Source organism: Hyaloscypha bicolor (genome assembly GCF_002865645.1).
Source record: "Hyaloscypha bicolor E unplaced genomic scaffold K444scaffold_191, whole genome shotgun sequence".
Lineage (NCBI taxonomy): Eukaryota > Fungi > Ascomycota > Leotiomycetes > Helotiales > Hyaloscyphaceae > Hyaloscypha > Hyaloscypha bicolor.
In genome coordinates, this window is record NW_020194693.1 from 961,957 (window position 1) to 976,153 (window position 14,197).

Genomic DNA, 14,197 nt, shown 5'->3' on the forward strand with positions numbered 1-14,197 from the left:
ATCTTTAATAATACCTATATTTCTAATAGTTCTGAATTGGTTTATTTAAAATTCTCTATAGGATTAAAGAAAGTAAGCTTTAAATACTATTATAGATATAGTATTTAGGGCTTAGAAAGTAAGATAGAAGGTTTCTTATAAAAACAATTTAAAGCTAAGGAAAAGGAAACTAGAATATAAGAGACTATAAGGAAATATATATATTCTATAATATACTAGTCTCGAAGGGATTTAGTTTTCTAAATATTTTTAGTATATTTCAAGTATATTTCTTTAATAAAGCAGCCATATTATATATATCTAGAAGGCATCTAGTATCTAGTAAAATATCTCAGATACCAGATATCTGGGAATTATAATATTTATTATTTTAAGTTATTTTTTTTACTAGTTTTATTTTATAAATATATATTTTAAATAAATATATTTTATTTTTATAATCTTTAGCTAATAAGTAAAAATAATAGTAAATATATAAAAGCTAAACTAAAACTAATAATATTTGAGACTAGAATATAAAAAATAGCTATATTTGAATTAATAATATAATTTAAAGAAAAATAATTAGAAAAATACTAAAAATATATTTTCTAGATTAAAGAATTTAAAATAAGTATTAAATTATTCTTAATTAATATTATTATAAGTAATATAGCTATTATAAAAGAAATAAAATAATTATAAGAGTTATAAATAAATAAATAAAACCAAATAGTAAATTAAAAAAGTTAAAAGAAAATAATAATAAAAAGAAAAGAAAATAACTAGAATAAAAAGATATTTATATTATAGTAAAAATTATAGTTCCTATTCAGGTATATTTAATTAGCTGCCTAAATAAAGTAGTTATATTTACTTATTAGAATAAAAAAAAGAATTAAATAATACTAGTTTTAAAATAAATATAATAAATATATATAAGTTTTTATTAATATATTAGTAATTAAGGTTTAAAGTTTCTAAGAAATGATATTATTTTAGTAATTATTATAATAAGCCTTTTATTAGAAAATAACTATTATAATATTATTATATATATCTAAATTTTAATTAAACTTAAATATAATAATATTAGAAAATATAATATTAAATTAATTCTTATATTAAATTTATTATATAAAATTAAACTCAAAATTTGAACTAGTTATATAAAATAAAATAAGGTATTATTTATTAAAACTCTTTAAATTACTTAATATTATATAATAATAAATTATTTTATTTATAATTAAATTAATTATTATTAATAAATAATAAAATATAAAAGGAAATATTTTAAACTATTTTAATACTTTTTAATAATTAAAAAAACTATACTAGAATAAAGAGTAATTATTAAATATTAATTTAACTTATTTTTATTAGAATATAAATATTAATTTTATATAATCTTTTTAATAATTATTATATTTAAAAAAAAATTAATAAACTAAAATTATAATTCCTGATTTAAAAACAAGTAAATACTATATTAGTAGCTTTTATAGCACTCTTATATAAGGCAAGAATGAATATAAATAATAATTATATTAAATAATACTTTATATAATACTTTAGGCTATATTTCAGGATCTTATTCACTGGAGAAAGCCCTATAGAAATATGCGATTCACTTCGCCCCAAAAAAAAAATTTGCCTTAAGTAATATAAATAAGACTTAGAACTCCCAGAATTAGCCCCTGGCTAGTTCACCCTCCAATTTCTTTCGGCGACAAAGAGGAATTCGAGCAACACATTTTGACGGAGCACAAGGGGAAAATCAATCCATCACGAATCTCTACTTTGGCAAAGATAGCTTCCCGACCGGCATTGCGGTCGTTCGACGAATGTCCACTCTGCAAAGCTGGATCTGAGGATATAGACTCAGCTGAAGGTCTGTCTGGGCAGAATGGCAGTCCCGATCGGCTTCCAAGGCACGTTACAGGCCATTTGAAATCCCTAGCTCTGATGTTCCTGCCGCCAGGAGATGACGACACCGAGGACGAAACAGGCAGTGAAATTCCGTCATCCAACAAACGTTCAGCTCGAACTGTGGATTCAAAGGATTCTATTTTCGAGGATCCATTGACATTCGAGGGTTACGATCGTGCCCTTCCACCTTGGGAACCAGACGTTGAAGCTGATGAAGACTGGTTGCTTCTGTCTAAGAATCAGGATTTTGACCCCGAGATTGATCCCACATTACAAGCTTTCGTCAAACGTGCTCAGTCACGGCAACAACCCTTGACCCAAGCCAAAGAAGAGAAGATTCGGCAACTCTAGACATAGAAGAAAAGGCCACCCTTACCACGGCTATCGACGAGATCAAAGCGGTTACTTTAGGAACTAACGCGGAGGTTGACGAGCAATCTAAGAGGATCGAGATGGCCGAGTTACGGTCCAAACTCTTCCTTCGACTTGGGATGGAACGAGTCGCACTTAACTTGGATTACGTTGGGCGTGAGCTCATCTTCAGAGGAGATCTTCAATGTGCTGGGCATTCCACATGGCTGGAAACACACGCAATACTTTTTGACCATTATCTTGTCCTTGCAAAGACCGTCACGCAACGAGAAATTATAGCTAATGAGGGAGAGAAGGAGGTATACGACGTTTCCACACTTGTAAGTGGTCCCTAAGTAGTCAACAGATCTTCGGTCTAACTTTTCACAGCCAATCCCCATCCAGCTTCTTGTCCTTGAGAGTACCGACGATGATCCAGTCATTAAGTCTTCAGTCAAAAGTGTTGGCGCAGTCACTACTGGAAAAAAGACCACCGCAAATACCCAGAATTCAAGGCTCAATCAAACCGCGACACATGACCTTGAACGGCAGAACACCCTGGAGTATGCACAATCAAACAACTCAGTGTCGATCATACCGTCTGTTAGAGAATCGGGCTCAGCGCCTTCAAATGACGCCGATGCTATGCTTATGTATCCGTTTCGGCTCAAGCACCTTGGAAATCAAAACGTATACACCTTATGTGCTCGTTCTGCACAAAATCGGCAAGATTGGTGTGATAAGATCCTCGAGGCTAAGACTCGCTATACTACATCTCTCTTAAAAGAGGATAGTGAACCCTTCCGACTCCGGGTCATGGCTGATAGTGCATTTGCATATGAGGGGATGTCTGCGTCACAACGTAGTGTGGTCTCAGTCAAGGACACACCTTTGGACCGAGCTATCCGAGAGATAGAACAAATATGTGGAGCTAGCCTTCGACCACCGGTATGCAGAGCAGAAATCAATTGTGCTGCAACGTTCAATTGCTATGGAAAGCCGATGGTAGTGATTGGCACTGACTATGGAATCTATATCTCCGAGGCAAACGATCCTCGAAGCTGGACAAGAGTAAGTAAAAAATCCATATTAATGACGATTCAAGCTAAAATAGTTCAGTCTATTCAAATAAGCCGTGTTACGCAAATAGGGATTCTAGAACAGTTCTCTATTTGCCTTATTATCGCCGACAAATCTCTCGTAGCCTACCACCTGGATACTATTATTCCAGGCTTTGATTTTCCTGCTTCGAATATCGATTCCAACCCTCCTTTACCGCAGAAACTTTCTGGAAATCGAGATGTTTCCTTCTTCGCCACTGGCCATATGAAGGAAAGAACCTTAGTCTTCTATAAGGAGCGAGACGGTCTACACTCTACATTTAAGGTTCTCGAACCCGTCCTCCGAAAATCATCCGAGAAATCCCGTAATATTTTCGGTAGGAAGTTCGGTATAGTGACAACAGAATTCTTTAGAGAATTTGACAAGTTCTATATCCCAACTGAATGTTTCACGATCAATCTGTTTAGCGTATATATAGCGATTAGTACCAAGGCAGGCTTTGAGCTTCTTACCCTAGCTAAGAAAGTTCCAATGAGGATTCCCGATCTGAAAAATCCTGATCTCACGAACATCGCAGCACGCCTCGCCAACCAGAAGCCACTTGGCATGTTCCGGCTCTCGAGTTCTGAATTCTTGCTATGCTATGAAGAAAATAGTGTGTACGTGGACAAACACGGTGAAGTCTCAAGGTCTGTCGTGATGGAGTATGTGGGTAAGGCGAAGACGGCTGCGTTGTACGGAGTATACCTTGTGCTTTTTCACAGTGACTTCGTGGAAGTAAGGAATGCGGAGAATGGCAGATTGAGACAGGTGATTACTGGTAGGGACGTTAGGTCTTTGGACTTTGGCACTAATCTCCTTGGTGTTGGTATGGCTACGAATCATTTGAATCCACCTGGCAACAGTGCACAGAGAACTCTGAAGTTGGCTATGGCTCATCCGGAGGTTGCGGGAAGGCGGATTGTGTTGGAGATGATTCTTAATGAGGGGCATTAGGAGGAAGCATCTGGACAAAATGCTGGAGTCTAGTCACTTTCGTCGCCAAGGCTTCTAATGGAAGTGCGGTAAGCAGTTATCCGAAACGGCTTTTAGGAGAGGTGCTCGGAAGCTGACGTTCGCAGTGCCATGGAGAATCATCATGATTTCTTACTCAATTCTATAGAGACTTTCAGCGGTAATACAATTGCACTCCTTCGTCATGTCACTGGAAATAAGGATAGTTTTTTCGAATCTAATTCGGTCTTCGATATGGCGAGACTACTGGGGCATAGTGCCTTCCATTATTGAGAAGATGGGATAGGGGATGAAAGATACGAAGGCGAGAGGAGGCGGCCATTTTTGGAATGCGCACCTGCTAGATCCTCTTACTTCAACACGAAGTGGGCCCTTCACTTTACCCTCCCGGCCTCCCTTCACCTCCACAAACCCCATCGATCCACCCGGGCCCTCGCTCAAAATATATGTCCCCCTCCCATTTCCACACCTCCACCAACCCCCTCTTTCGTACCACACACCGACCTTGGAGACATCCGCACCCGCGACCTAACTCTTCCTCTAACACGCACCCTCCCTCCCCAAACTACAGACTCCCAACCCGACCACCTCCCACTATCTCTCCAGCTTCCACCAATCCGAGACTGGCGACACCAAATCCCGCTCTCAAAGTTCCCCTCTTGTCAATCCCAACCCCTGTCACCTGCCACCAAGGATCGAACGAGAACCATCTACTCCCTTCCACCTCTCGAGCTCTCGAGCCAAGCCCTGCTCGATCGGTACAAGGCAGCAATCGAGACCAAGAACGCATTCCACGTTCCACGTTCAATCTGCTGGCGTCTCCTGCTTTACTGCTGCTCCAGCTGCCGTTTCTGATAGCTGCGTCTGACATCTGAATCGTCGATGGGCTGAGGTTGGCTATAGGCTTGCTTATATGTTCGCAGCTGATGCACTACAGCAGCCATGCTCCACTCGCCGTTTCGGAGGCTCAAGCACCAAACATGTGCTGTCACACCTCACAATCGGCTTGCACTTGCACCCTCTTCACCACACAAGATTGAAAAACACTGCAAAGGAAGAAACGAATAGCAACAAAGAACAAGAGCTATATTCAGATTTACATGCAGCCGGGTATATTGATACACACTCTCACTCTCACTCCCTTCCCTTCTCTCCTCAAGCAAAAATTCATCTCAACTCCTCGAAAAGCGAAGTGGTATCCAACTCCTCGTATGCCCATCCCCGAACGCCGAGTGACCCATCATTACAATCATCTAACAACCATCTCCCCTGTGATGCGAACGAAGTGAGCATCACAGGAATCCACCTTCGGAACCAAAGACGCCCACGCTGCCCCGCCACCCACACCTCTTATCCCGCTCGCTCCTGCTCTCCCCCATCCCCATCCCCACCCCCATATTCTGGCCGCCACCTCCTCGCATCCCCAGCCTCTCCCTCTCCATAGGCTCCTCAACACCATACTCTGAACTGCCCCTCCGACTCCCATCTCTACCCGAACTCGAACTAGCGTTCGTCTGCACAAGTAGCAAACTACTCGTCGAGCTCAACCGCTTCGCAAACTCCGAGAAACTCAATCTCTTCACACTCGTGCTGCTCCTTCTCTTCACGCTTGTGTCAGTCGGTTGTAAGCTCCCATTGTCCCTTGCACTCGGCACCGCAGTCGTAGATATCGAGCGAGACGGCAAAGCGAGGGAGTTCGGGCGACTTCCGCCGTTTCGAGACGAGGCAATTCCAGTGCGAGGGCGGAGACTGGTGCTCGGTGGAAGGTTACCGTGCAAGGCTTCCATAGCCTGGGAATTCAGGAATGGGATCGGAGGACTGCGTGCTGGAGAGAGCGTTCGTTGCGGCGGCGGGATACGGCCAGAGATGTAATCCAGTGCTCTCTTTGCTGGCGTAGGGATGACAATCTCGTGATCAGACATCTCGAGTCCCTCTGCATCATCTTCATCTTCACCCACTTCCCCAGAATCAGACATCTCCGATTCTTCATCTAGATCCCAGTCCTTCCCTTCCCTTCTTGACTGAGAGGTGGCGAGTTTTGCTTGCTTGCGTTGATCATGCTCGGCCATCAGTGCCTCGAAGCGCGCAATGCTGCTTATTTTCTCGTCATCCTTGGGGGAGGAGACGCGCTCACTGCCGGGAATACAGCGCATTTGGAAGGCGCGGTCGAGGATTGTTTCGCGGGGTCCTGGGGGCGAGGAGCCAATTGAGCCGGGAATGGCGGGGGCAACGGCTGAGGCGATGCTGTTGCTTCCTCTTGTGTGAGAGGAGAGTGCGGAGGAGCGGCCTTGGGCGGATGTCCAGCCTTCGATGAATTGGGTCTCGTAGCCGGAGGTTAAGGCTGGTGATGGTAAGTCGTTGGGGAGTGTGCCGTAGGTTTGAGGGTGCGAGGAGGTGAAGCCCATAGGGGGATGGAGGGAGCTTGATTGTGAGGATAGATCTGAACGTCTTGATCGAAGGCTTGGGGATGGGGAGATCAGGGCAGAGGGCCGTTCCCTTGGTAGCGGCGCATGTGGGTATGTATTCTGATGTTGCGTACTTGGTCGAACTTGGAAGTCAGCCCTACTGTTTGAATTCGAAGTCGTCCGGCTGCTAGCAAACGGATTGGTAAACAGCGGACTTATGGGACTTAAAGGACTGTCTTCCGGCTCATCAGGCGTCAGCAATGGCATCACAGCCTGCTGCCATTCGTAGATACTGCGTGGGTCCTCCACGACGGTTCGGAACAGAAGTATATTCCCCCATGGATCCTTCGACGTAAGCCCAGCCGTCCTGCTCGATCTTCGTTTGCGTTGTTTGTCCGACGGTGAATCCGGTTTCATTTCGAACATAAGCGTTGGAAGAGTAGGACTTTGCTTGCGATGCTGCAGTGCTCGAATTTCACACGATTTGAAGGCAGATACCGGATACTGTGACAGAAATTCCCAATCACCCTGCACAAGTCAGACACGGAATGGGCGAGGCTGAAAAAAAAAAATCTTACTTTTGCCTTGTAAATCGAGATGTAAAGCCTTCGATCCTCTGGGCCCGGATGTGCGACATCGACCAGACTCGGTTTGGAGGTTGCGGCTTTCAGCCCTTTGCGCGAGCTTTTTACTGAATTGTCTGTATTCGCAGCAACCTCGTTCTGCGCTTTCAAACCTGCCCCTGTACCGAGGACGACATATCGAGGCTGAGGATCGTTAGCCCACCGAACACAGACTCGTCCGACCGCAAACTGACCTTCCAGACGGCTCTGCCAATGATGGTCCCACGCTCTGGTGGCACCAGCATCAACCCTTCCATGACAATCATCGTCCCAAGTTGCTCTTGGCGAAGTTTCTTCGACCACTCGGAATTCCCCAGGCGGACGAACACAAGAAGATGAGGGAGCGACGGTTGATTAAAACATAATAGCACGAAAGTAATATTCTCCGGCCGCGGTCGCACGAAGAATCGAAGTCGAAGAGGAGGAGGAAGCTGAAGGAGCGTGGGTGACCGGTGGTCGTTGGTCGCAGGCGCAGGCGAGGCGGAGGCGGAATTAGTGAGGAAGGACAGAGAGAGGAGTGAAATCTTGGCTCTCGGGTAGCAGCCGTACTTTAAAGCGAAGCGGCGGGCTGGGCTGGTTGGCGATCCTCCCTACTGGGCAACCTAACTCCGTTTGCCTGGCCGACTACCCGGAGTTGAAGACAGCAGAAAACACAGATCCTACGGCTCGAGGGTCTGTCTGCTCCAGTGGCAGTGGCAGTAGTGGCAGTAGTGGCAGAGGACGGCCAGCATCGGACGGTCTGCGGTCTGCGGTCTGCAGTCTGCGGCGTGCAGCCAAGCAACCAGGCAGTGGCCAATCGGCGTTTTTACTAGTTGTTCGGGTGCAGCTGGTGCAGTGACTGCGTGGCCACGCCGATGGGAACGCATTTTGCCTGGGGTCGTTCCTGGATTGCATGGCGCTCCCCAGCACCAACTCCCACAACATGGCTCGCGAACAAGGAAAGGGGTTGCCGCACTGCACTGCACTGCACTGCACGTAAGATCAGGGAAAATCATGCACGCTGCTGTTGGTGTTGCTGTTGGCTGTAGCCTGTTGGCTGCTGTAATCTGGAGCACTGATCGAAAGTTCATGCTCACTCGTCTCCGTCTATGCGATAATGGGGACCTGCAGTCCATTGGCGAGGTTTCGCCTATCCCGCCCCTCGAGGCCAAACGAGATCGGGAGCATCGTTGCTTGCTTTTCCTGAATGTCTCAGCATCATATCATCTGCTTCCTGTTTCCTCTCTGCTCCCCACCAGATGCTCTTCGTCATGCCAATTTTGCCATCCCCAAGTCCGCTTTCTCCAACTGCCCCTCGTACCTTATCCTATCAGCCAGGTCCACCGCTGTTAGTCAAGATATCCGCTTCTGATATCCTTGGTTCCTCCCCTGCATTAGTGCGTGTCTGCCGAGTCGTTCTTACACTATCGTCCACTCTCTACCAACTGCACGTCGAGGATAGCAACGTTAGATCCACCTCATGAATCAGTCGATCCACCAGACGAGCGAGTGACAACGGCAGATCTACCGTCCGTCCGGCTCAATCCTGACCGCCTTTGAGATAGAGGAACCATCCATTTAGCCAACGATGCCACGGCCCACGAGCAAAGATGAGATGAACCCCAACTGTGCCCCCCAAGCATGAATAGCGTTCGTAGTTCCAACGATTGATGCCTCTTCGTCTGATATATCCAGTACTTATCCCGGTTCCTGGAATCGAGGTCCGGCATGTGCCGTGTCCATGAAATTTCGGATCGATTCAGGGCAAACCTCTTTCGGGGAAATCCAAGCATCCATTGTGAAATGAAATGTAATTGCAAGCCAACAGCCCTCGATACATGCCCCCGATATTATGCTCACATTTGCGGCCGTTCTTCATCCATTCTCGCCCTCGATATGCCAAGGATGATTATTAATTTGAAGCTGCTAAATTCAGTAGTTCACGGCCCGCACCCTGGCCGAAAGTCAAAAGTTCGGACCCCGTCAAACCCCAGATACACGAGGCCGATCAAATCTCCTAACGGTCAAGGGACATCCTGAACACGTGTACCCACGGAGCACTCTGGTACCTGTTCCCATCCTCGTGACACCCCAATCAGGAACACGAGTCAAACGAAACACGGGCCCTTCCCTCCCTCCCATTACTTTCATCAACTTCAAACTCACCGTGCCCCGGATTATCCTCGCCGTGCAGGATTTACACTCGGTGAGTACTGTCTCCCAAAGAAGGAAAGATAGGAGGGGTAAGACAGAGCGCGCATAAGGGTAAAGAAAACATAAAACACCAACAGGAGGGACGTTTAATGCAAAACACAAACCCCACAAAAAAATATCCCACCATTGAAACCTACCCTTCCGCCCCCGCTCCTCCCGCCTCCCTGCGGCCTCTCCCGACCAACCACCAGCGAACGCCACACTTCTCCCCAGGAGAGGTCGCGCCCCATCAACAAACGGAACGACCTTCCAAAAGCGCGCCCTTCTCCGCCTCCAGAGTCGCAACTCCCCGGCGCAAAGTTCGCCCGGCTATTATTGATGTATTAATATCGTCGAATCATCCGCAACAGTTTATTACCATGCCCCTCTAAATCCTGATTCCTGACAAACACACAATGCTTCCCCTCCCCTGAAAACCTAAAAGGGTGGTTCGGCGTGGTGGAAGCGGGAAAAGTGTGGCTTGAGAAATTACTCCTCTGGGAGACGCGAACGAAAATGCACCCCGCCGCCAGAGCCGCCACGTTTTATTTCGCAGCAGCGGCGCCCTTTGCTTGCTTGCTTGCTTGCTTGCTTGCTTCTTTCCCATGCATATGCATACCATGCATTGCATTGCACTGCATTGCATCGAACAAATCTTTTTCGTTGCTAAATCGCCACCTCTTCGTCCCGTTGTTGTTCCGACGGTACTCGCCACCCCGATGACGGAAGTTGCGTGGTCCTGTCCTGTCCTGGTGGAGGGGGCCTGTGGCGTGCGAACCGGGAACAGTTGGTCCATGAACGGGGGGGGGGGGAAGAAAAGAAAGGCCGAAGGGTGCTGGAGGGGGGTGCGATGTGTGGGGTTTTATGTCTGAGAAGGTGTGGTGATAGAGATGGAATAGGAAGGTATAATAATACAGGATAATTTTTTTTCACAATAATTTTTTTTTTTTTCAAGAGAGAGATTGGTGGGGTGCATGAGAGCTGCCGGGCGGATTCAGGGGTAAAAAGGTACTGTGGGATTCGGGGAGGAGAAAGAACAGCTGATTATTATGCGCCAATCCTATTATAAAGAAATGCATTTCTGTTCGGAAAGGTGAGCAGAGCTGCTTTACCAGCAATTTTTTTAGTAAGCTAAGGTCAGCAAGGGTGAGTCGAAGGTACTGCAAGAGCAATAGTAAATAAACTAGCATTAAAGGCGACCTGTTTCTGTAATAGCTCGGATATCTAGGATTTAAAGGAGACACTAAGTAAATACGTCGAAGTCCTAAAAGGTAGAATGTCTATATTCGAGGATCTAAAGCTAGGAGGAGGAGAAGAAAGAGAGAGAAGGGCGTAATATATCATGGGGACATGTCACGTGGCATTCACGTGGCAGACATGGGTTCCAAGTTCCAGTTGTCAGGGGACAGTACGCCCAGCCCAGTGCCGTAACAATTAGCATCGTTTGAATGTAATAGGTGCTTTAATATACGGGACTGGGGGAAAATTTCCAGAAAATGTAGCGATCCTCGTGTTCAAAGCAGCTGTGCAGAGAACGGAAACCCAGGTGCTTTATTTAGCCTACAGTCTTCCTCCTTGCCTCTATTTATGGCATACCGTATCCAAACTCAACGTAGCCGCACTGTGGGCATTTGGTGAGATTTCAAATCGAAATAAGATCAGCCGTAATATTCGTTCTGCTTGATTTCATCCGCGTCTTCTCTGTCATCAAAAACCATCTGGAGACGATTATCAATAACACCAATCTTGACCGGCTGCTTGAGTATCCCCAGTGTTGCTATTCCCGCCCCAGTGTTCTTCAACACCGATGATGGTGTGGAATTCGCAGCCAAGGCCACCAGTTCTGTGATTGACTTCCAAGAACTCGATGTCATCTTTGCAAAACATAATGAATGGACGACATAGATTGTGGCAATTAAGCTGTAGATGAATAATACCAGCGTCGACAAGAGGGGTGCCGCTGTAATTCCGTAGCCATAGCCGTTCACGGCGGTTCTCGATTCAAACTTCGTAGATTGATCTCCTTGCTGATAAGTGTAATTGAAGGCTGAGCCACCAGTACCAAAGACCGTGTCCTTGGGTAAAAACTCATGAATCCATTCTCCGTTGTCGAGACCCTTCAAAGATCCAAGGATTGTAGCCAGACTGCTCGTCCGCGCAAGACCATCAGTTATCATTACCGCAAGGATAGCTTCGACAGCGTTGATGGGAGATACTGCCTTTGATACATTGCCAAGACGTCCTATGCTATTGCAAAGCGACGTGAAAACTGACTCTGAGGAATCCGTAACGATTGAGCTTATTGATTCTGCCCATGCAGGAGCGATTGTAACTTGGGGCCACAATGGCAATCCAGTTGAATCAAGTTGATATTGTGCTCCACCGAGCCACAGAGCTGGTGTTCCAGAGACTATCATCGGCCCACCCAGAAATGAGATTGCCGCAGTGGCATTAGCCCATCGTGCATCGATTGTACAAGCGAGAATTTGGCCTCCCTCTTCGCCGGTTTTGGTTTTGGTCCCAGGAAGTGCGACGGCTGCACCTACAGAGGCTCGCCCAAAGTCTGCTGCTGGAAGTTCGACCCAGCTTAAACCCGGGTTTGATCCGTTACTAGTGGCTGCATCAAACCATTGCTGAGACCCAATTGTGGTACTGCTGTAGTTGACCAGTGGATACTTTTCAATTCCTTGATCGAGTCTTGGAAACTGTATAGTAGCGTTGATGTCGCTCGCGGAGCATCTGACGAAAGTGAGTGGCTGCAAAGCGTTGACTGTATAGGATATGTCATTGTAGTAATGGAAGCAGGTTTTGCCAACATAGCATTGATGTGTGTTTGCATTGTTCCAATATCTTGCCACTTGAGAGAGAGCATCTGCAACCGCAGCAGAGGGCGTTGTAGCAGAAGTTAAATGAGGATGGTAGACAAAGGGTCCGATAAATCGCGCTTCCAAGGTATGAACGGAATAACGACCTGAGATTGAAGCTTTCTCTGGCATAAGCCTTGGAACAGTCCCACCATCAGCAGATACCGAGGAGGGAGAAGGCCAGAAAGAGAGCATTTCCATAGCAAGAAGGCTATAATTCGGTGGAACACACGAAGCATTCTGGGAAGAAATGCAAGGTAAGTCTGGCAATCCCACTCCATCCAAATGCGACGGCCATAGCTCTTGAGACGTTGCGTTCAGCCAAAACACCGTCCCCCCTCCTGGCCAGTTGCGAAGAACTGGCTGAGAGGCTACGGCCGCTGAGGGTCCGATGGTCGCACCAAGAATGGTAAAGACAACGATTGTTGAAACCAAAAGAATTTTTGTGCGCGAGGAAGAGAATGTTGTAGCACCACAGGTGGCAACAAATTCCTTGGACCAAAGTAAGGATATATTGTTGAACTCAAATCCAGTAGTCATGGCTCCAAAAGGCAAAGTGTCGTATATTAACAGGGAACGAATTAAGGCAAACAGAATAGTGGAGAGAGAGGCCACAGCAAGTAATTCGAGCATCTTTGAAGCAAATTGTAGACCCAAGAATCGCAGTCCATCCTGCCCTACTGGCCCCTGCAGCTCATCTCCTATGTAATAGCCCTTCCAGTTGAGGACCAAAAGTGTGATTGAAGCCGTAGTTGGGAGAATGTGGAGTAATGAGACATAGCAGGCCGAGCGCATGTCACCAAGTATTGCGACTTTCTTTTCCTCGACAACAGAGTGGCCCCGAATTTCTTGGAAAAATAGGTAGACGGCGTCCAAGCGGAGAGTATGAGAAAGTTTTCCGAGACCTGTGGAAGGTGTTTTGTACTTTGAGCTTTCTACTTTCAAAGGATCCGGGGTATCTTCCTCCTGACTGACTCCCGGCATCCTCCTCCTCATTGTGGCTTTGGTTGTCTTCCCCCTCACTACTATTCCGAGTGTCTTCCATGCCGCTGTGAGTCTGAGTCTCCTCTGCCTCGCTGTGGCTCTGAGAATTTTCCAACTGACTGTGAGCCTGGGTATCTTCGCCCTCCCTATACCTGTCTGTTAGCAAATAAGTTTTGAGAATAATGGACTGTTTACTATAATTACCCACTTCTAAGAGGAGAGAACTTTGGCCCCTGTGTCTCCTTGCAACCCAGTTTGGTTGCTGTAGGAGGCCATTTCCAGGTGCGGGGAGACGCCATGCAATCCAGAAATAGAGCACGCCTTCAGTGAGTGGTGGAGTCCGACGGAGCACATGTAAATTTGAGCGAGAACTGCGCGCTAAGCTATTTATAGCTTGGAAACTCTGTGAAAGTTAGCAAAAGCGGACGGGATAAAAGTTGGTTTGTCTTAATTCTCTGAAGTTCGTTCCTGTGCAGGTAAATGCTGGGTTTGCAGTTAGCGCGCGGCTGTACAGCAACCTCAAACAGGGGGGGAGCTGCAAATCCTGTGTAGCCTTCCCGATAAGGACTAGCCTAGGCATTCTGTTTCAGGCTGATACTGCTGCCTGAAATAATCCATGGAGGCTACATCAGCCATGTTTTCATCTATTATTGCTTGACAGCCTTTGCTTCAGAGACTAGGTAGGTATCGGACTCCAACCGACATCCCTGCGTGGCGAGAATCCCCTAGTAAATAAGTACATCATGAAACATTACTGGGCTCATAGCTCCCTAATCCTAAATTTCAACTATTCTCGATTCATACCTATTTA

The 14,197-nt window shown here is 46.1% G+C and overlaps 4 protein-coding genes across 4 annotated transcripts; 2 read left to right on the top strand and 2 right to left on the bottom strand.

The window, feature by feature from the left end:
* The first annotated feature begins 2,071 nt into the window (after positions 1-2,071).
* Positions 2,072-4,388, top strand: K444DRAFT_605554 (CNH-domain-containing protein). Its single transcript, XM_024878861.1, has 3 exons — positions 2,072-2,603; positions 2,653-3,333; positions 3,382-4,388. The coding sequence occupies exons 1-3, from the start codon at positions 2,364-2,366 to the stop codon at positions 4,318-4,320; spliced, it is 1,860 nt and encodes a 619-aa protein (XP_024726292.1). The 5' UTR covers positions 2,072-2,363; the 3' UTR covers positions 4,321-4,388.
* A 1,242-nt stretch (positions 4,389-5,630) lies between these two features.
* K444DRAFT_549657 (uncharacterized protein) lies at positions 5,631-7,632 on the bottom strand (the record flags this gene model as incomplete). Its single annotated transcript, XM_024876476.1, has 3 exons — positions 5,631-7,271; positions 7,322-7,510; positions 7,561-7,632. 3 exons carry the CDS (start codon positions 7,630-7,632, stop codon positions 5,631-5,633), a joined length of 1,902 nt encoding a protein of 633 aa, XP_024726293.1.
* Positions 7,633-9,645: 2,013 nt separating this feature from the next.
* Positions 9,646-9,965, top strand: K444DRAFT_622952 (uncharacterized protein; the record flags this gene model as incomplete). Its single annotated transcript, XM_024882203.1, has 1 exon — positions 9,646-9,965. One exon carries the CDS (start codon positions 9,649-9,651, stop codon positions 9,928-9,930), a length of 282 nt encoding a protein of 93 aa, XP_024726294.1. The 3' UTR covers positions 9,931-9,965.
* A 975-nt stretch (positions 9,966-10,940) lies between these two features.
* On the bottom strand, positions 10,941-13,810 carry K444DRAFT_605560 (uncharacterized protein). Its single transcript, XM_024878862.1, has 2 exons — positions 13,591-13,810; positions 10,941-13,532 (listed from the first exon to the last, which is right to left on the bottom strand). The coding sequence occupies exon 2, from the start codon at positions 13,396-13,398 to the stop codon at positions 11,197-11,199; it is 2,202 nt and encodes a 733-aa protein (XP_024726295.1). The 5' UTR covers positions 13,399-13,532; positions 13,591-13,810; the 3' UTR covers positions 10,941-11,196.
* Positions 13,811-14,197: the final 387 nt, after the last annotated feature.

Coding starts and splice junctions, on each gene's coding strand:
- K444DRAFT_605554 (XM_024878861.1), top strand. CDS start 2,364: ATGGCCGAGTTACGGTCCAAACTCTTCCTTCGACTTGGGATGGAACGA. Junction 2,604..2,652: donor TATACGACGTTTCCACACTT/GTAAGTGGTCCC, acceptor AACTTTTCACAG/CCAATCCCCATCCAGCTTCT. Junction 3,334..3,381: donor ATCCTCGAAGCTGGACAAGA/GTAAGTAAAAAA, acceptor AAAATAGTTCAG/TCTATTCAAATAAGCCGTGT.
- K444DRAFT_605560 (XM_024878862.1), bottom strand. CDS start 13,398: ATGAGGAGGAGGATGCCGGGAGTCAGTCAGGAGGAAGATACCCCGGAT.